The sequence below is a fragment of the Ovis aries genome, chromosome 26 (genome assembly GCF_016772045.2).
Source record: "Ovis aries strain OAR_USU_Benz2616 breed Rambouillet chromosome 26, ARS-UI_Ramb_v3.0, whole genome shotgun sequence".
Taxonomy (NCBI): Eukaryota; Metazoa; Chordata; class Mammalia; order Artiodactyla; family Bovidae; genus Ovis; species Ovis aries.
The window spans coordinates 22,658,279-22,683,489 of record NC_056079.1 but is presented as its reverse complement, the minus strand read 5'-3'; the positions used below and the strand labels follow the sequence as shown (position 1 = coordinate 22,683,489).

Genomic DNA, 25,211 nt, shown 5'->3' with positions numbered 1-25,211 from the left:
TATCAAACTAGAAAGCAAGAGAAGCTAAGAAAATCTTCATTTTTGACTCCATTTTCAGCTTCTAAAAATTTATATTTTTGTCAACATATACCTGAAATGGTAGTTCAGTTTGCAAAGACATTTTTTTTTTTCCCTGCACACAGAGTGGACAAATGTCTGAAATAGGAGGATAAAACATTTCCTTTCATCGTTCAAAAAAACCTTAATATTAGGTTTGTGTTACATTTCAGTGTTGGCCAATTCTTTCTGATTACTTTTAAATTACAGCTTTTGCATGATAATATGCAAGTCAGCATCTTTCCCGTGGGGCAGCAACTTTGCCTTGGTAACAGGACATACCTCTGTTAACATGCTAAATTACAGCTCTTTGGCCTTGTCAAGATACACACATTATTCCAGTTAAAGTGAAATGCATGGATGTTTAAAGTCTCTTCCTGTTGTTGGAACAGTCCATGAACCTACGAAAAGCAAATTCTCCATATCTTATCTGTTTATATGATGCTACCTACAACAGTCCAGGCAATTGAGCGACATGTTGCTTGACAGGACATTCAACATCATGTGACCATCTTACAGCAAAATGAAGGCAAAATGCAAGGGATTTTAGGGATGGGTTGAAAATCAAAAGTCTCAGCTACACAATGGCAAATGCATTCTGTGAGAAAGATATTCTGCACCAAGAATTCAGCTATTCCTTAATGCAGGCTCTGGTCGGCTATGTTGACTCAAACACCACTTCCCTGTGCCTTTGAGGAGTGGAAGTGTGAGGAAAAGGTCCACAGGTCTCAAAGATGATATTCACCACAGAGGCAGAGCCTGCTTCTAGTTTCTTTCACACTGAGGAAGCAGAGCACCATCAGCTGACTTACTAACCTCCTGGCAAGAGCAACCACTTTGTTCCTATGCTATCTATCCTCTACTCCATGTCTCAGTAAAGACTGTACTTACTGCAGGCAGGCAAATATCACATTTCAAATTGTGCTTGATTACTGCATATATTGAAAATTAGGTACGTGTGTATATAATGTAGTCATTATTAATTATACACATATAATATATTATTAAATGAACTTATTTTACTCTTAGATTTCCTGCTATAGATTTGGGATTTATACATTCTGTAATTCCCTTAAGAAAAAGTTTAATTTATTGAGAAATTCATAAATGAACTTTGTGCAGCAGTAAAGAATCTGCCCGCCAATGCAGGAGACTCAACAGATGCGGGTTCGATCTCTGGGTTGGGAAGATTCCTAGAGAAGGAAACAGCAACCCACTCCAGTATTCTTGCCTGGAAAATTCCATGGACAGAGGAGGCTGGTGGGCTACAGTGCATGAGGTTGCAAAGAGTCAGACACGATTGAGCACGCTCACACATAGCCATAAATGATGTTAACATATCTATGAAGATATAAAAGTGGGAATCACTGCCTCATCTCATTTCATCATTGTTATATAACTGAACCATTCTGTTGATGCTTTAGTCATCAAGCAAATTTCCATGATTCATTTCACTTTTCTGCTAACTGATCAAATACTAGCTGGGGAGCAAATTAACATGGCTAGAGTTTTTTCACAACCCATTAGTATGTTGAAACTGAGATTATTTGTTTATGTATTTAAGATAAAGCGAGCCCAGAAACTACTTAGCTAAAAATCTAAGAACAGAAAACTGTTTTGCCGAAGCTAAAGCCTGGTACATGAAGTACCATCCATCCTCTTTCAATTTCCATATCGCTATGAAATATTCTTCAAAAAAGGAAAAAACCTTAATATTTAAAAGTGTCTGTTTACAAAATGGCATTTTTGAAGTATTTGCTTATTTCACTTACTTCCTTAAGTCTGTGTATTTAAAAATAAAATGGTATTTCCCAAGAACAGTTTAAAGGAAGCACAAAGAGATTCCTCTGCCTTATTCTCACAAACGGAAAGTCTCTAGTGCCTTCCAAGCTCAGCTCAGGCACACCCTGGGTGAAGCCTTCCCTGACCCACTCATCTGCAGGGGTTCCCCATCCTGGCTGGAGGCATGTGGGTTCTTAGCTCCCTGATCAGGGATCAAACCCACACCCCCTACACTGGAAGGTGAAGCCCCAACCATTAGATCACCAGGAATATCCCGCTCCATCGATCTTAATACTGTGTACCAGTGCATTAGGTTGAGCCAGGGTATTACTGTACTTGTGGTTCAAAACCTAGTATTACATTAGGTTCTAATAGTAATAGGTGTTAAGGTTAAAAGTTTGTTTAACTGAATATTTTGTTATTTTTTTATTTGTATTATATTGCCCCTACCACTGTGTAAGCTCCTCGAGGTAAGGATGCATATATGATGCTTATTCAGATTCTAAACCATACATGGCAAAGTGCATGGGGGAGTGCATATTCCAGACTGTACTCTATAATGATAAGCAAGGGTTGATTTACTTTCTAAATCCTCTCTCAAATGTTGTCAGTCTTTTTCCATAATTATTCCCAGACAGTTCAGCTTATTCTTGGATCTGTGACTAGGGCATTTTAATAAAACAAACAGAAAATAACAGCTCCTACTGCTAACAGATGAAGTCACACAGTGTTTGCTAGGTGTCAGGCCCTGTCCTAATTACTGCATGCATATGAACTTTATCTTCTCAAGAAAAAAATGAAGCATCCCATTATATAGGTGAGAAAACTGAGCAGTAAATAACCTACATGATTACAAAGCTGGGTGTGAGGGAAGCAGTTTGCTTTTAGAGTTCATCGGCTTAATTACTTTTTACAGAACTACAGTGTAGGGGCTGTGGAGATTTACCATGAGCTATGGAGTGTTCTAGAGATCTCCAACTAAAGTAGCTACTGTACCCTTATTGGCTATATATACTGTGACTCTAGGTTCCATAAGAATTTGACCAATTCCCAGATCTAATTCTGCAATTGTTCAGTTATTTATCTGTCAAAGCTTCACCTCAAATTTTGGCTAAATAATGGATTTTTCTAGCAGCTGTGATATGTAGCATTGAACCACATTTTCCATCTCATTTAATAACCTAACAACCTGTGATGTAGGGACTGTTGTCTGCATTTTTCAAGAATACATGAAGTTCACACAGATTAAAAACACCCCTCAATTTAGATGATGCTCTTCCTCATTACAGCTTAATTTCTTGGTTAGAAAATCAAGCTGAGACCAAGCTATTCATTTTCTAGACCAAATAATGATGCTATTTAAAAAAAAAAAACACGAAAACAAAAACTCTGGGTTAACTTTCAATGTATATAAAAAGCAGTATATCCTTTTGAAGTTTTACTGGCTCAAAAAATAGAACCCAAAATGGAAGAGGTTCATTAATCACTAGTTTTATTCCTATGCCAATGTAGAAATAGAACTGAAAAAAGAATAAAAGTGGACTTTCCTATTTGCTTTTATTTCCTTTGAACATTTTGAGGTTATCTCTAAAGTAGCACTATAATTTTCTAAACATAAAATTATTTGTAGCATAGAGATCTTGTTGGCAGCAGGGATAAGTACTTTATTTCTGAGAACATGAGCCAGAAAATGAACAGATTCCATTGGCACCACTGTGCTTAATGCCCAGATAACAGAGGCAGGGCCCTGTTTTGAAGGTTTTGCTAGCTATCCCAACTTTTGTGGATACTGGCATTTCTTCGAGGGAGGCAGCCAAAACCTTTGGTAGTTTACTTGGTATTAAAAGATTAATATGTTAGTCCTGGTTTATAGTAAAAGAAACCCACCAGGAAGAAACTAAATCAGTTTCACTATTAAGATAGCCTCTAATGTGCAACTGGCTCTGAAACACCCATTAATTATTTAAAATAACATCATAAAAGTATATTATTTCTTGCTCCAATAAAAGCTGATGTTGGATTAATGTGAACTTAATAATGATCTTGTTACTAATAATGTAAATTTGCTGTTTTGGTCAAAGTCTCGGCTTGGATCAGAGGTCTATCACACATCATAACTACTTTTTTCAAAAATATCTGGAACAAGAAACATTTAAGATCTAATCACTCTCATTCAAAGTATATTTTTCTGCCATAATGGCACCTGGCATCAAATCTCTCATTATGTGGTTTCCACACAGAAATTGAAAATAAATTTACTATTGTCTGACACTCTCTAAACAAAAGTCTCTCCATCTCCCTTATTCATTTGTCCTTTAATTTCTTACTCTATTATTCCTATCATCTCGTTTCTACTTCCAATGTCCCCCAAATGATATTAACTAGAAAAGCTAGGGATATTCTAAACCAGTGGCCTCCCAACATTTTTGATTATGTACTTTTCAGCAAGCATGTGTATACTATTTACTTATAACATATGCTTTCGTAGCAGCATATCGAATATCTTATAAAAATATACAAAATTAAAGGATAAATTACAAATAAATGTGAGTGGGGACCTCCCTGGCAGTCCAGTGGTTAAGAATCTGGGCTTCCACTGCAGGGTGTGTGGGTTTGATCCCTGGTCCGGGAAACTAAGTTCCCACATGCTGAGAGGAGTGGCCAAAAAACAAACAAACAAATAAACAAATGTGAACGGATGTTCTAATAATTTCGTCTTTACAATCACCCTTGCCCACTCTTCGGAAGACAACTGAATAGTTTCTAAATAACATTCACCACTCTGATTGCTATATAACTATTTAGTCACAATTAACTGTTTGGTGGCAAAAGGTAATAACCATCTTAAATTTGAAGGATGCATCAGAGACCAGAATTTACATAATTATCTCTTCCCTCTCGTCCCCTCATCCCTCTTTTAGCAAGGAACTATTAATAGCAGGGAGAATAAAGAGGAGATTATAAAGTATGAGATAATTGGTCAGTGATTTTTGGTTATATAAGCCTCATTTCTTCTGTATCCATATGACTTGGGTTTTTGACGTCTGATATTGTCTTCTGAAAATAAATCCTTTACTCTGGCAAGGCTATTCATTCATTTAAGCACTTATGAATAGGATTCTAAGCACTGAGATGGATGCTACAGACACAAAACTGAATCGTTACAGACATAAAACTTCCCCCAAATGAGCCGACATTTTCGTTAGTAATGGTGGGACCAGGTGTATTTGCAATAAACATTTTAATCGGAGTAAGTCCTCTATGGGTGTAGACAAGCAAGCAACAGATCAGGCTGAGGAAACTGAGGAAAGTCCCTTCAAGGTGAAGACACTTGAGGATTTTAAACTATGAGCTTATCAGGTCTTTGCTTTCAGCCTGTTGGAAACACAGAGCATGAACACTGCCTCTAGTTGGCAGAGTTCCTCCTGTGAAATGGCAGGAAGTATTATTTGTCTCCACCTGCTCTGTAATCACTGGAGTTAAAGTTGTGTTCCTTGTCTCCTTATTAAACTTGTACTGGTGACCATAACTCCATCATGTTGAAAGAGAATCTGATTTCTGCCTGCTACAGATGTCAAGGAATTATATTGTTGCTTTCTTTTCCAATTGACTGGTGCTTCCCTTGGTACCCAGTTTAGCCCATCCTTCTCTCTCTGTATCCCTCTTTGCCTCTCTCTCTTCTTGTTTTCCTTCTTCTCCCTGGTCCTATTCCTTCCATGCCATCCTCTCTTCCTTTCTCACTACTGTTCCCTCCCTCAGTGCTGGCATTATGTGTTAGTCGAACAAAAGCTGTATCTGGGGGTACTAGCAGCATTTCAGGGACTATACGCTTCACAGTGTAATGAACTCTGCCATTCAGCTTACAGTGGTGTACCATGGTCCAAAGAATGGGACCTGGGATGCTGAGGATGATCAATATTAATTACTTATTAATTTTACCATCTAGTGTTATCTTTTATCATATAATTAAATGTTTTCTGCATTCTGGTTGATTTCAGGGAATTATATTTGCTGTGAGGCAAAATATTTGAGCCCCAACTATCTGTAAATATTTTTTTGGCTTTCCAGTTGTTTTTGAGGCAAAAACTCAGTTTAAATGGCATGTAATAATTTGATGGGTTTTGCTGCCATAACATACAATATGAGCTACTTACAAAGCTACCAGCTTTACCTGGGACACAAATCCTGCTAAAAATATGGCTGAGAAGACCTGTGTTATCCATCTACACATAGATTTTCTACCTGGTAACAACTTTTCTCTGCCAGCCCTAGTGTTAGAGCTAGGGGAAAAGGTTTAAAAACAATACAGTCTGCTCAATAAGCCTATGAGTTTAAAACCAATGTGATCTTCATGTAAAATCATATTGTCATTAAGAATCTATTTGCAGAGCTATGTAGACTGAACCCTGTTTCCCAGTCCTTCCCTCACTGTCAACTGAAAAACAAACTCTAATTCTTCCACTAGTCCTTGCTTTCATTCAATGTTGGGGCCACAGCTTTTCATTTCTTAGACAATTGTTTCTTCCTTTTTATATTCTTCCAGCTGGCCTCTTATCTCAGTCCATTCTATATTCTGCATAATTTATTATGTTCTCTATGTCACCCATTGGCCAGTGTTAGCCTTCTCATGCTACTAAGCCCTCATAGAGGCATTAAGGAGACAGAAAAGATCAGGAAGGTCATAGAAAGAAATGAGAAAGCCATTTCAGATAAAAGTGTGCTTTTACCAAATGTGTATACCAAGGGAACATGTCATGGAAAGATGGGCTCAATAAAGGACAGAAATGTTAGGGACCTAACAGAAGCAGAAGATATTAAGAACAGATGGCAAGAATACACAGAAGAACTGTACAAAAAAACATCTTCACGACCCGGATAATCACGATGGGTGATCACTCACCTAGAGCCAGACATCCTGGAGTGTGAAGTCAAGTGGGCCTTAAAAAGCATCACAACGAACAAAGCTAGTGGAGGTGATGGAATTCCAGTTGAGCTATTTCAAATCCTGAAAGATGATGCTATGAAAGTGCTGCACTCAATATGCCAGCAAATTTGGAAAACCCAGCAGTGGCCACAGGACTGGAAAAGGTCAGTTTTCATTCCAATCCCAAAGAAAGGCAATGCCAAAGAATGCTCACACTACCGCACAATTGCGCTCACAACACACGCTAGTAAAGTAATGCTCAAAATTCTCCAAGCCAGGCTTCAGCAATACATGAACTGTGAACTTCCAGATGTTGAAGCTGGTTTTAGAAAAGACAGAGGAACCACAGATCAAATTGCCAACATCCACTGGATCATGGAAAAAGTAAGAGGGTTCCAGAAAAACATCTATTTCTGCTTTATTGACTATGCCAAAGCCTTTGACTGTGTGGATCATAATAAACTGTGGAAAATTCTGAAAGATGGGAATACCAGACCACCTGACCTGCCTCTTGAGAAACCTATATGCAGGTCAGGAAGCAACAGTTAGAACTAGACATGGAACAACAGACTGGTTCCAAATAGGAAAAGGAGTACGTCAAGGCTATATATTGTCACCCTGCTTCTTTAACTTCTATGCAGAGTACATCATGAGAAACGCTGGGCTGGAAGAAACACAAGCTGGAATCAAGATTGCTGGGAGAAATATCAATAACCTCAGATATGCAGATGACACCACCCTTATGGCAGAAAGTGAAGAGGAACTAAAAAGCCTCTTGATGAAAGTGAAAGAGGAGAGTGAAAAAGTTGGCTTAAAGCTCAACATTCAGAAAATGAAGATCATGGCATCTGGTCCCATCACTTCATGGGAAATAGATGGGGAAACAGTGGAGACAGTGTCAGACTTTATTTCTGGGGGCTCCAAAATCACTGCAGATGGTGATTTTAGCCATGAAATTAAAAGACACTTACTCCTTGGAAGGAAAGTTATGACCAACATAGACAGCATATTGAAAAGCAGAGACATTACTTTGCCAACAAATGTCCATCTAGTCAAGGCTATGGTTTTTCCAGTGGTCATGTATGGATGTGAGAGTCGGACTGTGAAGAAAGCTGAGCACCGAAGAATTGATGCTTTTGAACTGTGGTTGTTGGAGAAGACTCTTGAGAGTCCCTTGGACTGCAAGGAGATCAAACCAGTCCATCCTAAAGGAGACCAGTCCTCGTGTTCATTGGAAGGACTGATGCTGAAGCTGAAACTCCAGTACTTTGGCCACCTCATGCGAAGAGCTGACTCACTGGAAAAGACCCTGATGCTGGGAGGGATTGGGGGCAGGAGGAGAAGGGGAAGACAGAGGATGAGATCACTGGATGGCATCACCGACTCGATGCACATGAGTTTGGGTGAACTCCGGGAATTGGTGATGGACAGGGAGGCTTGGCGTGCTGTGATTCATGGGGTCGCAAAGAGTCGGACACGACTGAGCGACTGAACTGAACTGAAGGAGAAAACTTTTTTTTCAGTCATTCTAATATTTTTTCAGTCAATTCAGAATGTATTGGGTTTCCCCAGTGGCTCAGTGGGAAAGAACACTCCTGCCAAGTAGGTGATACGAGTTCAATCCCTGAGTCAGAAAGATCCCCTGAAGAAGAAACTGGCGACCCACTCCAGTATTCTTGCCTGGAGCCTGGCAAGCTATGATCCATGGGGTTGCAAAAGAGTCAGACAAGACTTAGTGACTAAACAACAACAATGAATGTATTATATTTGTCCAAAGATAAAGTACAGTATGTACATAAGTATAGTACATGGTATAGTATTTACCATCTGAGCTACCACTGCTTCCCTGGTGGCTCAGACGGTAAAGAGTCTGCCTGCAATGCAGGAAACCCAGGTTCGATCCCTGGGTCAGGAAGATATCTTGGAGGAGGGCATGGCAATCCTCTCCAGTATTCTTACCAGGAGAATTCCATGGACAGAGGAGCCTGGTGGGCTACAATCCATAGGGACGCAAAGAGTAAGACACGACTCAGCAACTAACACTAGACTATATGTACAGTATCCTGTTTTGGCTTTGGGCAATTTTTCCATAAGAAAGAGTACATTAATAGCATTTGATCAACATCACTTCGACACATAAAATAGTTCCCCAACATGAAAAGATATTCTGCAATGTGAAGTTAAAGCATCAAGGATTTGCCACATAATACCATAGGATATATATGCAGCCTGTTATCTCAGTTCAGTTCAGTTCAGTCATTCAACTGTGTCCGACTCTTTGCAACCCCATGGACTGCAGCTCGCCAGGCCTCTCTGTCCATCACCAACTCCCAGAGTTTACTCAAATTCACGTCCATTGAGTCAGTGATGCCATCTAACCATCTCATCCTCTGTTTTCCCCTTCTCCTCCTGCCTTCAATCTTTGCCAGCATCAGGGTCTTTTCCAGTGAGTCAGTTCTTCGCATCAGGTGGCCAAAGGATTGGAGTTTCAGCTTCAGCATCAGTCCTTCCAATGAACACTCAGGACTGATTTCCTTAGGATGGATTGATTGGATCTCCTTGCTGTTCAAGGGACTCTCAAGAGTCTTCTCCAACATCACAGTTCAAAAGCATCAATTCTATGGCCCTCAGTCTTCTTTACAGTTCAACTCTCATATCCATACATGAATACTGGAAAAATCATAGCTTTGACTAGATGGACCTTTGTTGGCAAAGTAATGTCTCTACTTTTTAATATGCTGTTCAGGTTGGTCACAACTTTTCTTCTAAGGAGCAAGCGTCTTTTAATTTCATGGCTGCAGTCACCATCTGCAGTGATTTTGGAGCCCAAAGAAGTAAAGTCTGTCACTGTTTCCCCATCTATTTGCCACGAAGTGATGGGACCAGATGCCATGGTCTTAGTTTTCTGAATGTTGAATTTTAACCCAACCTTTTCACTCTTCTCTTTCACTTTCATCAAGACACTCTTTAGTTCTTCTCTTCATGTCATAATATACTGCCATGATATACTGGGATATATTTATGTTAGGTGTTGTTCCTCAACATATTCTTGTTATCAGTTATCCTTCAATATACATTCTTTCTTCTTCTTTGATAATAGAATTTTTAGCAGACACCAGATTGCCCAGGATGCAAACTCTATTTCTTAGTGCTTATTGCTAGATGTGGCCATACAGCTAAGTTCTAGAACATGAAACAGAAACAAAAAAATGTGCTCTTTCAGGGTTCTTCCTTTACCCAGGAGCGTGGTCATCCTGGTACACTTCTCTCTTCTTACTAATCTGGATATGGATAAATGCTTAAGGTGGTAGACCAGTTGGATAAGAGGGTCTAAGGTTTAGAAAATATACCATTGCAGAATTACCTATACCCACTTATTATGTATGTACGAGAGAAAGATGTTGGTCAAGCCACTTTTATGCTGATTTTCTGTAAAAGCAGTCAGATAGATAACATAAAGGATACTTTTGTTGCCTGTTAGAATGTGAGGTTTTTGTTCAAATGGGAAAATTGGATGTCAAAGCTCAAATCATTTTTATATTATCTTTTGTAGTTTATTCCGCTTGGTGACATGGAATATGTCTTATGAAAGCCAATAAAAATATTTTATATATTTATACAACTATTATGGCTATTCAAAAATTGGGGAACTATTTAAATAGTCTCTAGAGAAGACTGAATTTCAGACTCTCTTTAATTAGTAAACCACCATCAAGAACAAATATACTGGCTCTTAAAAAAAAAAGTCTAACCTCAACTCTTTCCCTACATGTTTTCCATCTTCACATCCCATCTGGTCTGAAGAGACCACTTCTTAGACTGTCTTCCTCCCCCACATTTCTTTGGAACTTGTCTCTGAGAGTTGCTCTTAACCAGCTGCCTTACCCCAAAGACCCACCCACAGCCTATAAGCGCTGGTCACATGCCACATGACCTTCTTGGCTCATGTGCTGATGTCTGCTCATGATCTATTTGGTTTTCCTTTGATTTCAGTGGCTTTGATTTAATGATATATTTCACCATATTGAAGGCAATTATTAGCTTAAAAGGTCAATATTTATCTATATTTATTACAAATGTAGTCACTCCAACTGAGACTTCTAATAAGTATGTCTGGCTATCTTTGATGGCCAGAAATATCACTGGAAAACAAGAAAAAATACATCATGCTGAACAACAAATGCCTGCCAATATTTATAGGTTTGAAGGAATTTATGTCTAAATTACAATGATAAGTCTGGAGTAGTATTTCAGTGCGTCCTGAGAACTACTCTTAGAAACTCTGTTTTTGCTTTTGTTTTCCTTCCAAGTCTTAGAACCTGATTATACTCCCTCCTGCAAAAAATTCATGTTCATAAATTCAATGACAGATTGGGTTCACTCATATGCCTATCAGATAATGAGCTGATTAAAGTTCTCTAGCTAAAGTTTTATTAGCTTATTCTGCTTCACCTTTCTAAGCTCTAATCTCAAAGCTGTCACCATGCTTGAGAAATAGTTTAAAATATACAGACAACTTAGCAAACTGCTTTCACAATCAGGCCCCTAAGACCTTAGACATGAACATGTCGTCCTTGTGTCTCTCCAGAGGCTTATCTGGAGAAAAGTTTTAAACTAGCTACACTAGAATTGTGTAATTGATTGAAACTTTTGTTGATATTCTGAAAAAGTCTGTATTTGCTTCCATGTCATAAAAGTAATAATAATCATAATAACTGTATAAATAAAGGGTCATCTTATGCCATGTAGAAAATGCTTCAAATAGTTAACTGAACCCGCATCTCCTGAGTTTCTTGTATTGGCAGGTGGATTGTTTACTACTGAGCCACCTAGGAAGACAGTCTGATATTAGGATATAATATTATTTTGTTTTTGTATCTGTGCATTGTATGCATTTTGCCCAGAATAGTATTACCTTTGCGTTTCCCTGGAGGCTCAGCTGGTAAAGAATCCACCTGCAACGCAAGAGACCTGGGTTTGATCCCCGGATTGGGAAGATCCCCTGAAGAAGGGAACGGCTACCCACTCCAGTATTCTGGTCTGGAGAATTCCATGGACCGTATAGTCCATGAAATCTCAAAGAGTCAGACACAACACCTTTTATAAAAAATATATAGGCCAAAAGTGGAAAATGCCCTGCCTCTAACCTTTTACTTCTGTTATCTCAGAGTAAATGTTGTCAACAATTTTGTGCCTATTTATCTAAAATTTTGCATATTCTTACTTAGGCATTTAGAGAGGGTCATAACCCATCTATATTTCTATCTATATCTGTATCCACATATTTCATCTTATCAGACTGAGACACGCTACAAATATTGGCCTGCCACTGTCTTTTTCTACACACACTATATCATGAGTACCATTCAGTTAGAGAACATGACCTCACTCTATCTTTTTCATGGCTGCACACCATTCCAAACTACAGATTAAACAATCATTATACAGTAAACAATGATTATACATCCTTAATTGATGGAAATTTATGTCGTGTCCTTTTTGTCACTAACACACAACACAATGATGGACATATGTGTACATATATATTTATGCATTTGTTTTATTATTTCTTTTGGTAAAGTTCTAAAATGGCTAGTGGGCAACTTGAAGCTATTATAACATGCATTCAAAATCAAATGGAACAAAAATTCCTACACACTGATTCTAGAGGTTTCTTCTCTTATAACCATACTTTTCCAGAGTAATTTCCAAACCTCAAATTTTGAATTTAATCTGTTGATTACAAAGCACCCAAATGAGTTGTAGAGTCAAAACAAACACTCCTCCAGACAAAGCCATAATACTTTAGAATGATGAAATGCTTAAAATAGAACATTTAAGTTAGAACTTGTAAATGATATATAATTATGGCTCTCGTAATGCAACCATGCTATAGAGACACATCCAAGAGCAAATTCCTTCCTGCATTCTTAGAATTGATATAAGTGTCCAAGTGGTGAGCATATGTTTCTGGAATGTTTAATGTTCCTGTCGGCAATTGGGCAGGGTCTGTCATATTTTAGGGTAACTATGTCATAGGTCAGTTAATACTTTCTTATGTCATTATTGCATTCCCTCCAACAGATTTGATTGACTAAATGGACATTTCTGAAAAAGCAACCTGAGCATTCCAATCATAACAACTTTATGTAGCATTAACATTCTAATACAATTTATGCAAGGAAAGAAGAGTTCGCCAGAAGCACAGAATGCTCTGTGGGCATGTATTAACAGTTTGTGCACATTGATCTTTGCTGTAAAGTTTTGACTTCACTTAAACTTACAATACGTTACTGATCTAGTTTGTTAGCAAAACCATGTTTATGGTTTATGGAAACCAGATTTCTTCACCAAAAGGGAGCAGGAGTTTTTGCTTCTCATTGTTGATAGCCCCAGTTGTGCAGAACTGAGTTTAGTTTTGTCTTAGGAGAGTTGGAATTATGGACTCATATTGTATCAAGAAGGGCAAGGTTGCTGCCCTGAAATGTCCAATCTGCAGGTTTTTTGTTTTGTTTTGTTTTGTTTTTTAAATGTCAATGGCATGTTAGATTTACAGAAGAAATGGTACTCGTATTTACATCAGGATTATAGAGTACTACATTGTGGGAAGAATGGTGGGAAATCCTGAAGGTATGACAAACTTCAGTCAAGAGTTCTCTAACTAAACCATGATTCATGTAGTTTGTCTCCAATCATTGTGTCTCACTTGCATACTTCTTAAGGGATCATGATATCTACAGGATTAGTCAAAGGTGCCTCAGCATAAGATTTTATTTCAGTTATTGATCCTTTTGGTCAAAAGTTAACAGAAAGTTCATACAGCTATGGATAGCAAATGTGCCAGGGTATCATTTAAAATAGCATTAGCATATTTTGGGGGAAGAGGGTACTGTTGCCTTGGTATATGCAAAGGGCTCATTTAAAATATGTGACTTATACCACTTTTATTATAATAAAATATATTTTCTAAAGGGGAAAGAGAAACAAACTGAAATATATAATTTTAATTTAAAGATATCATGATATTCTTTCAGAAAATTAGAGATTGCCCTTCAGATTTATGAGCTATCTGGTGGCTATTTAATTCCAAAGAAAGTGAAATCAGTTCTGTCTTCAACACAATTCCAAAATAAAATGTTCAGGAACCATTATGAATATTATTAGTGAAATAGGTTATCCTGTTTTAATTTTAAAATATTGTGATGATTTTCCCAAGATTCTCTGTAAGTCACACAGCTACACTCTGGGGCAAAAGAAACAGCAACATATCTTTTTAACCCTAGCAAGAATAATAAATGATGGAAACAAGGATATTTACAAAATTCCAGAAGCCAGATAATTGGTGCATGTGTCTTACCTTTCTTTTACGAAGTCTGACTTGGTTATCTGTGGGTTCCTGGGTGGCCAGAGTCTCCGTGAAGTGTAAACACTGCAAGCCATCTCCTGAGTTGAACTTTGGAAGACTTTTGTTTTGATGTTCTGAGAAACCACTCATCTCCAGGCCATTTTCAGCTGACATTCCACTAGGGCAGGAAGGAGGCTGCAGAAGGCAGCTTCCAGGATCTGTTTTTAATAATGGCAATCCTCTGTCCATACGAGGAGTAGCCAATAACTTATCTTGTACTGCACTGCAGGTGTTGCTTTCATGTTCATCTTTAGGGAAGTCGGGTTTCCTTCGATGTTGAGCAATTACAGCAGAATTAAGCAACTGCTTTTCTGGCACAATATCTTTCACATTCAAAGAACTGCAAGCATTCGTTTTGGACCGATCCTTTATTTCACTTAAGCTTATCTCCTCACAAAGCTCCAGGCTTTTACTCACCACGTCAACAACTTTCCTGTCCCCCTTTTCCTCAACCAGCCCTAAATCAACTCCACCAGCCATTCCCCAGGAGTCATAAGAATCTTGGTTACTTTCCACAATGGGTAGCGTCTTTACTAAGGAGCCTGCTCCTTTGACGCTATGTTGGTCTGATGTTTCAGGCCCTTGAGTAGTTGGAATCTGTTTACCATCTGTGAGATACAGATCCGAATCAGTGTCCTCATCAGAAACATGCACGAGTGTTTCTGTGCTGGCCTCCAGAGAAAGGAACTGATCTTCACCTTCATGGCTGTCATCTTCACCCACCTCCTTTGAAATGTGACCCATTGGCCTCCCAGGAATCTCTCTCAGGTCTGAGCCGTGACAGCAGTCTGGGAGTGAAACACACCTCTCTTTGCGGTCCACATTTAGAGTTGCATCTTTTTCCATACTTGCCTGCAAGCTGTCAGCTACTAGTCCATGATGACATGCTGTGTTACAATCATCAGAACTAAAAGGCTGTCCCATCCATTGGGTCACATGTTCTTCCCAGCTTCTCTTTCTGATAGCTACAGACATGTCATCGTAGTTTAACAACAGACAGAGAGATACATTCCGTATGAGACTAAAGGAGATGAGACTTGATGAAAGATTACTTCAAATCCACTGATTGAAGAAGAGAGGAAGTTTTGTCATTTCACCACCTATTAAAAAAATAAAATAGATACATATAGTCCAGGATATAATTCTAAAGTCAAAATCTATCTTGGAAAAGAGTGCTTAAGCAATGCTAGGAAAGATTAAATGAGAGGTTTCTATAAAGCTTCCAATTAACAACCTTAATAGGGTTATTTCTTCAAAAAGCAGGCTAATATTAGAAGAAAATTTCACATTTAGTATCTCTGGTCAAAAATCATTGACGGTACTTTTAAGTGTAGCTGGGTTGATTTTTTAATGAATAACCCAGTAGTGCTAGTGGTAAAGAACCTGCCTGTCAATGCAGGAGACAGAAGAGATGTGGGTTTGATCCCTGAGTTGGGAAGATCCCAGGAGGAAGAGATGGCAACACACTCCAGTATTCTTGCCTGGAGAATCCCAAGGACAGGGGAGCCTGCAGGCTACAGTCCATGGGGTCACAGAGCGTCAGATATGACTGAGCGACTGAGCAGGAGCACGAGCGTGTGTGTGTGTGTGTGTGTGTGTGTGTGTGTGTGTGTGTGTGTATGCAATTTAAAATTCCACTAGGAAAATATCTGGACCGCTATACTTAATCATTCACCGGAAGAAACTAGTTGCTCTAGCTTACACGCTTCCCTAGAAACAAACTGCTACAGAAATCTATTGGTTGTTTGGTTTGAATTGCACTAAAGGTCACCAGGGAACTGCTCATGCAAAACCTGAGCTACAGAGATGACACGTGTGATATATTAGCATGTGAAAGAGCTAATACAGACCCCAAATCACCAGGACACAGTTACTCCAGGGAGTGACTAAGAAACTCCCGGGGTAATCAGTTTAGCTCATATTAACACAGAATTCATGCATATGAAGGCATACCACCCACCATTTGCAATGCCTTAGGGTGGGCTTCCCAGGTGGCTCAGATGGTAAAGTGTCTGCCTACAATGAGGGAGACCCGAGTTCGATCCCTGGGTTGGGAAGATCCCTTGGAGAAGGAAATGGCAACCCACTCCAGTACTCTTGCCTGGAAAATTCCATGGACGGAGGAGCCTGGTAGGCTCTAGTCCATGGGGTCGCAAAGAGTAGGACACGACTTGGCTCACTTTCAGGTTAAATATATTTACATACATCCCTTTGCTACTATGACCAGTTTGCAAGCTAGTATTGTTAAAGCTTAGAGAAGTTAAATGACTTGCCTAAGGCTACGTATCTCAGGATAAGCCTGGATTCAAAGTAGGTACCAGTTCTAAGACCCAGAGAGGCAACAAACTTCATTGTCTCCATGGAATGAGATTCTACAGCCTCCTTTTCCCCCAGACATCTTTAATAGGTATAAAATCTAAACTCTTCAGGTAAGGATTCAGGTGAATCAAAAAGAAGATGTGAGCACAGTAAGACAACTGAAACAGTTCTTTAGGAATTTCAGTCTCATTCTGTTTGGCTTCCACGGAGTTTAGTTTGTATACTTCTGTTAGAATTTGGCCATAAAAATTTTAAGTAAACAAGAAAACCAGGCATAAGATAAGGTCAGGATATAAACACATTCCAGATATCCATCCATCCTCTCTGCCTTGAATTATTCAAAGCCTTAGTTAAAGGCAACAAATTACACCAATGTAAACGCAACCTTATAAAAATGACTAATCCAAATGTGTCCCATAATGAAACCTAATGACTGAATTGTAAAAGAAAAACCTCATTCAGGAGCAGACACTTCTAGTTTCTACACCACACAAGAACGGTCAGCACATAATATGGACTGGCTTATTGATTTCAGTCATAAACAAGATTAACCGTGGTGCTGGTTTCGGGTCACTTCAATCTGTTGAAAAGGAGTCTGACTGCCCACCAAAAATTTCAAGCTATTCTGAAAAAGCACATGCCAGAAAGGTAAATACTCTCATCCTGTAAAGACCAGGAATGTGCTAGAATTCTGGTACCCCAGACTGACCAAATATCATTCTGGATGCTATTTGGTTTCCTTAGAGGTCTGTGTGTCTTTTTGAAAATGGCCAGCGTTCACATTTTCCATGTTGGCATTCATTTTGCATTCAAAAGAAAAATATAAAGTCCCTGAATTCCATGCATAAGTCATTATCGTGTGGGAGGCTACGGAAAGTGGAAAAAACGCATAGATGCAGGCCAGAAAATTTCTGCTTTCATGGGCAAATTTGGGTTGTAATAGGGCGGTTCTGTTTTAGATGCTTTCTTTTCTTTATTTTTATCCAGTGTAGAAAGAGCAGGCTAACTTAAGAAATGCCAAGTGGTATTACTATGTCATTTCTAAGCCATATTTACATTTAAGTTGAGGCTGACTTCTGGTTTTATTTCTTTGATGAAGAAGGTGAAAGAGTTTTATTAACCCCTTGGGGAACAGATTACATAAAAGTTTTGCCTTTAAGTCCTTACCATAATATTAGTTAACTTAATGCACTCAACTTTGGCAAGTATTTTTATAACATCAAAGGAAGACAGGTAAACAGTTCTGAGACAATCTAGATGCAAAGAGAGACTGTAAATTATACCGATTCATATAGCATTAACTCCTTCTGTCTTAATTTCTTAGCTAGGTCCTTTGGACATTTCCAATATCATTCCTGGGAATTTATAGTGTCTTCATCTCAAAGACATAACATTTTCTAATTTTCACTTTGACCATCACCACTCTAGTGTGGATGTTCACTCCAAATCCTGTGGTCTGATATATTATTTTAAAAAATTATCTCAACAAGCTTTCTTATTCACATTTCTTAATTCAATTCTGATTTGTAAGATTCATAGTTAAAAATCCGTCTTCAGGATCTAAAGGCCGGAAACAGTAGTAATTAAAATATGATTATTATTGTCTGGGCTGCCCAGAGGGCACCAGGGGTAAAGAATCCTGACTGCCAATGCAGGAGATGAAAGGGACGTGGGTTCTATTGCTGGGTTGCGAAGATCCACTGGAATAGGAAAATGGCAACCCACTCCAATATTCTTGCCTGAAAAATTCCAATTCCATGGACAGAGGAGCCTGGCAGGCTACAGTCCATGGGGTCACAGAGTTGGACACGACTGAGTGACTGAGAACATTATTGTCCATCACATATGAGCACTCTAAACTCATTTTCTAAGTCATCTGAATTGACTCGAATCTGTCCTGTAAGATTCAGAAGTCTTTGTAAAAGACCTAAGTTTCCCTTGGAGCCTTCTCACCAGGCTGCCTTATTCAAAATTACATTTCTAACTACTGATGACTTACTTTGCAAACTTCTATTACCATTTTTTAAAATAATCGTTATTATGCAGTTTCATTCAGAATGAGCTCAGCTGCTCAGGGTTTGGATGGGGGATCTGGAAAAGTGTAAGTCATTCTAGGGTGTTGATTTTATGAAGTGAATTTCCATGGGGATTTTTCACTTTTTTAAATGTATGTGTTCAAACACCACTGTATTAATATAACAAGAAACCCTATGTACCTCTAATTATGTAATGATTCTGGAAAATATTTGTAAAATGTCCACATTTGCTTTTTGTGATGTTAGGGCATAGGATGTTTGGACACAGAGTGATTTAAAATGTATTATGTGGGCTCACTTACCTCCCTTTAACATAAGCATTTTGTGGCATACAGTCTGTATTTTAAAATGAATCAAAGTTGAACATAGTACTACAAACAATGGAAGATATTCTAGTTTGAGAATCCCTGACTTATTTCTGACATCAAGCTATCATGCTCTCTTTTGCAACTGCTTCTGAAATGAACACACATTTTGTATTTTGACCTTGCAGTGGTCCTCAGGGAAGAAGAACCCAATGGGAATCACTACTGTTGACACTATAGCCTCGGAGAGCTCAGGGCAAATGGAGTACTTGTGGCTGAAATCAAGTGGGCAGTACCTCAGAACTGACAGCAACACTGCCTGATCATAGTCGTTTATTCAACAAGTATTTATTTAGGACTGAACAGGCTACAGAAGGCTTCCCAGGTGGCTCAGTGGTAAAGAACCTGCCTGCGAATGCAGGAGATGCAAGAGACACAGGTTTGATCCCTGGATTGAGGTGATTTCCTGGAGTAGGAAATGGCAACCCACTCCAGTATTTTTGCCGGGGAAATACCATGGACAAAGGAGCCTGGTGGGTCACAAAGAATCAGACACAACTGAGTGACTGAGCATGCACGCCTGGGCTGCAGTCTGCTAAACATTAGGAATATAAACCTAAATATATATTAACTTGTTTTGCCCTTTCAGAGCACAGATGACATATATAGATATACGTACACATATATAAATACACACACACACACACACGCACATGATTGACTCCTGGGTTGTTTTTAGACACCTTCACGCAGATGTTGCATATTAACAAAAGAGAAAATAAAGGCATAATAGTACTGCTGGTTTCTCTGTCTTTTCCTACTTTCTTCTAGATGGCTTAGCTGGAATTACTTTTAGTTTTCCTTTATGTCTTTCTTCTTAATTACCCATCCTGTATTAAATTTCTAGGTCATGTTTTTCTCCTACTACTGTTATAACGCATATGTGCATATGTCTGTGTGCATGTCTGTGTGGGAACTAGTTACCACATAGAATGTATTCAATCACTGGGAGAAGGAACGAATATTATAAGGGAAATAATCTCCTTTTAATCAAAAGTAAGTTAAGCTCCTTCCCTGATGGCTCAGTGGGTAAAGAATCCACCTACAATGCAGAAAACACAGGAGACATGGGTTCAGTCCCTTGGTCTGGAAGATTCCCTGGGGTAGGAAATGGCAACCCACTCCAGTATTCTTGCCTGGGAAACCCCATGGTCAGAAAAGCCTGGCAAACTACAGTCCTTTGGGGTGGCAAAGTGTTGGACACGACTGAGCAACTATGCACACACACACAGATTAAATTTCCTAACATAAACTCTTGCAAAAATAAAGAATGCTCCTAAACCAAGAAAAGAACATTTCTATCAATACAATGGCCCATGCTGTTACTAACCTAAGGGTCAAGTTGGTGATATGGAGAGATGGGGAACCTGAGCATCCTATAATGATTTGACATCTTAATGGATCTTGGCCTGAGCTCGGGGAGTCAACTTTGCATATCATCATGCCACCCAAACACTTATTGAGTTGAATTAGACAATCAGAACAGGATCAACCACAGTCAAACAGACACAGGTCTTCAAATGTGTGCTCATGAACAGCAAAGTAAATCTTCCTGACAGTGAGCATGGGTGGAGGTCGAAATGGAATTAATTTTCTTGATGGAGCTGTCAAAGAACAAATCATCTAGCAAACTAAATTGTAGCACATCTGGGCACCTTCCATGCCCCCAACTCAATGATAACATGAGAGGAGTGCTTTAACATGCAAAACTGGAGTCACATATGCAGAAGGCTTAGGATCAGCGAGAAAGCCTGGGACAGACATGGTTATTCTTAATCCTTGTATGTAAATGCATGATGAACAAATAGCCACACACACACAAAATCACATATTTTAAAAAAGCATTTCTATGAGTCTAGTCATGGTAGCCAACTTTTAATAAAACACAACTAGCACTTATTCTTTAAAATATTCATGCTCTCTAATCCAAATTAGACAGGGTTAGAATTAGGCTTAAGGAGAGAGAAACCTCCTCTCCTTAAGCCTAATGTTTTTGCATAACATGATGCAAAAATCTCTCACTACATGATCGTATGCAGATTTCCTTTTTTGTGGCAATCTGGGTCTCATTCCTTCACAAAGTCATTATTCATCTACTTTTACATACTGTGTCAAATGTTGGAATTTACTCATTATCCCTCATTAGCTGTCTGTGGAAAAAACAAACTCCTATTAAAATTCTTTATTGATAAATTATTTAATGGAGCTTAAAATATTATATCTGAAAAAGCTTCTGGGTCTTTAGGCTGTCTGGAAATTATCAACAGCCTTTTAAATTGTAGCATAAACCACCTAAAATGAAGTCCGTCAATGGAGTAAGTAGTATATCACTTTTTTCCGGCAGACACATCTAAGCTTCCATCATTTTTGATCTTAAGAAAAAGAATGAAGAAATAGGTACCCAATTAAAATATTTTTTAAAATGTTTACCTATTTTCATGTATATATTAGTTTTACTGAGCTTGGTAATTTTTTTCTCCTTCTTAGCTCTCAGAGTCAAGTATGTTCCAGGAAGCAAGTACATTTGAAAATTAACACGGTCAATCCACTAGAAGTCAGCTCATCCGAAAAGAGAAAGCTGTTACAAAATTGCAAATTATTATTTCTGAGTTGTCCTATTTTTACCTCCAGCTTCTTCCTATATAATGTAGCCCTGTGTGTGTGTGTGCGTGTGTGTGTGTGTAGTCACTCAGTCCGATTCTCTGTGACCCCATGGACTGTAGCCCGCCAGGCTCCTCTGTCCCTGGTAGTTTCCAATTCCCTTGCAGGGAGGAGCTCAGATACTGGCAGTGTCTGACTTATCACCACTTTATAGCTCAAGTCAGCCAAGTTTGTATTCCCAGAACATTTTCTTAAATAACCACGTGTAATGTGACTAAATCTTTTTAAATGTCATGATATTTGCCTGATATCACTAAAAGTTTTCTGGAGATAATTGGTTTCCAGGAGATCCCAGAATTATCACAGTCTTGGGGGATAATATTGTATCATGGATGCAGTAATTTCTAGATATCTATATTTCCTTTGGGATTCCATGCTTTTTTTTTATGTACATAGTCTTCTCAATAAGTGTTCCATTTCGTGCAGATCCCTTTGAGCATCTAGAACTACATAGGTATTTCTGCAAATAAATTCATTAATGAATGATTAATTATTTGGCTTTCTTTTCTGCAAACTCCCTTAAAACCAAAGAAAAGTATTGCTTTTGCTCTGAACTTGTTTCACTTGAAATTTTTGATGCAACAGGAAGCAGCTTAAAATTAAATTTTATATCAAATGTTTCATTGTCTTTTTTTATGGCAAAGCAATATGACTGATATGTGGTTTTCTGCCTTTTTGTAAAAAGATACTTCTATTCTACAACAGACATGAATTATAATGCTTTATCATCAGCATAGTGAGATGTGTGGCTTTGCTTTAAGTGGTCACTTTCTATTTCTAGCTTTGCTATCATTTCTAAGAACACTCCAACAGTAGACACAGTAATCACTAAATATAAATAAGAGATAGGGCTATAGCAAAACAGGTGCTCAAACAGCTTGGTGACATGATCCTGAGATTTCGGCCGTTTGATAAGCACAACTTTCACTGAAATCAGGAACATGAAATCACTTGAGAACTTAGTTACTTCTGTTAGGTTGGTATCCTATCAGGGATTGATGCCTCTGATATCAACTTTTGTCCTCTGCGGTAGTGGTAGTTTAGTCGTGTCCAGCTCTTTGCGACCCCATGGACTGTAGCCTGCCAGGCTCCTTTGTCTATGGGCTTTTCCAGGCAAGAATACGGATGTGGGTTGCCATTTCCTTCTCCAGATGATCTTTCCAGCTGAGGGATTCTTTTACGGCTGAGCCACCAGGGGTATCCTTCTATATTTAATATCTATCATTCTCAGCTTATTTTTTCATCTGCATATGTATATTTGAGATTGTTTTTACTACCAACTGTCCCAAATACCCAAGAAATAGTTGGTGCATTAGAAACTTTCGATGATCACGGTAATAGTGATAGTAAAAAAAGCTTCCACGTATTAAGTGTTTACTGTGGATCAGGCCCTGCATTTGGTGTTGCCCTTTCATTGTCTCAGTAATAATACTCATAAGCAATAAGTACTCTATGTAGTGGGTACTGTTATTATCCTATTTTATACAGAGACGTTTTGGCAGGACTAAGGAATAGGTCAATGTCCAACACCTATTGGTGGCTAGTGTTTATTATCTCTATTTTTTTTGTGAGGGCAAGATGTCTGTTAAAGAATCTTTTTCTTTTTCTGGTGGTATGCATTCACTACTTAGGTTCTGTCTTCACCAGTTTTCTAACTTCTAGAATAGGAATAATGAAAATCATTGAGAGAAATAATAATATTGGGCTATCATAATAATGATGAGCTGATAATACATGTAAAGCACTTAATCCATGGCACAGTGCAGTAATTCACTAGATACTAGGAGATGACGATGATGAGGAAGATGGTGACAGCAATAATTCTTTTATTTTGACAGATCTCAGCTGCAGAATCCATAACTGAGGAGGAACTGGAACTATCCCTTGTTTGCCCATGTTATTTCAATACAGATGAATTATTTGACCACAGAGTGAAATGCCATGATTCTTTCTTTCTTGATTCATTTGACCTCTGCTTTAAAAAAAAAAAACACAGAAATTTGTTTGCTATACTGTATGTGACCCAATTGGTACATACGAAGTCTCATCTGATGCTTATACCCAGTGATATAAATATTTACAGTATCTTCCAGATTTTACCAATAAAAAGCAGAAGCTCAAAGCAGATACGGGGCATGCTTGAAACCACAGAGCAGATTTCAAATGGCAAAGATGCAAGACTGAGCCCATTTTCTGTCTCTTCCCATGAGCTTTCCAGTACACCACCCCATTTAAATTGTGGAAAATTCACCAGTGCTCTGCTCTCAACTGGCCTCATGTAACTTTTAACTTTGAACTATTTTTGGATGCTCACGCTTCCCTCTGGTTCTTAATGAACTTGTAATGTCATCTTATGAGAGTGTTGTTAACCTCTGGCCTCAGGCTCTGATGACTCTTGCCAACCTCTTATTTTCCTTCCTCTTTAAAAATTATTATTCAGTCATTACAGGATGTCTGGAAAACTTAAAAAAAAAAAGTCTCACAACACCCACTCTTCAACATTGGTTTTCCTTTCCTTTCTTTCTTCTTTCCCTCCTATTTACTCCCCAAACATTTACTAAAAAAACAGGTATTGACGGTACCTGACACACTAGATATTTTGCCAATTGCTGGGAATAAAAAGCAACACTTACGGAATTTCTGATCTTGCTTTCTGCTCTTCCTACTTTCTTTCTATCTCATTTACTAATGGCCTGATTCCCTCTGGATTGTCTGAACTGTGTTGCTAAGCCATTCTGTTATTTCAGTCTAATAAGACAACTTTTTCATACATAGAGGTCTTCCCTTGTGGCTCAGCTGGTAAAGAATCCACCTGCGATGTGGGAGATCTGGGTTCCATCCCTGGGTTGGGAGGATCCCCTGGAGAAGAAAAAGGCTACCCACTCTGGTATTCTGGCCTGGAGAATTCCACAGACTATATAGTCCATGGGGTTGCAAAGAGTCGGACATGACTGAGTGACTTTCACTTCACTTTCATACATACAAGCAGGTACAACTGCTTTTTTCAATCCTCTATCTTCTTTCATGAACAAGTTCACATACATGCTGTTTACACTGCCTTTTGTTTTTTTTTTTAAACACAGGAATTCCTGTTTAATATTTTCAAGTTCACTTATTATACTTTATAATACACTGAATCAAAATAAATAATCTCTTTTAAACTAGGTCTCAAGGTCCACCTTCACCTTTCTTCTGAATAACTTCCTCAAAAACTAAGCTCATCTATTTCTCAAAACTCTATGAGCTGACCTGCAGTTTAGTGCCAAATGAGAACGGCACAAATACATGCTCTATTTCTGTATCCATACCAAAGACAATCTGAATTTGGGCTTCTCTATTCACCTGTTTGACTTAAATTGCACAAATAAGGGCCTTATCATTCACTTGGAAGAAGAAGGCTCAATATTTATGCTATTTTCTTAAAATCTGGAGGAATTTTCCCTCATTCTCTTTAAATCCTGATGTAAAATTCTTAACATTTATTCAAATAATAACTGATCCAAAGCTAAATCATCACTCATTTGGAACTTTGCTGTACTATAATGATATCTACAGAGAGAATTCTCATTGTAAGATGATATTGATGCCAATTCATTCATTCTCTAAAAAGAAAATCAATGAAAGGATGGTCCAGTGGCTGACTCTGCACTCCCAATGCATGG

General features: G+C 38.4%; 1 protein-coding gene across 5 annotated transcripts in view; it reads right to left on the bottom strand.

Moving 5' to 3' along the window:
• The window catches only part of DLC1 (DLC1 Rho GTPase activating protein), a 519,553-nt gene that overhangs the window by 404,080 nt on the left and 90,262 nt on the right, over positions 1–25,211 (bottom strand). For all 5 annotated transcript variants that reach the window (XM_012105836.3, XM_042241334.1, XM_060406932.1 and 2 more), the window contains exon 2: positions 14,121–15,268. In XM_012105836.3, coding sequence (XP_011961226.2) covers positions 14,121–15,143 — 1,023 coding nt within the window. In that variant the 5' untranslated portion in view covers positions 15,144–15,268. The remainder of the gene's footprint in view (positions 1–14,120; positions 15,269–25,211) is intronic.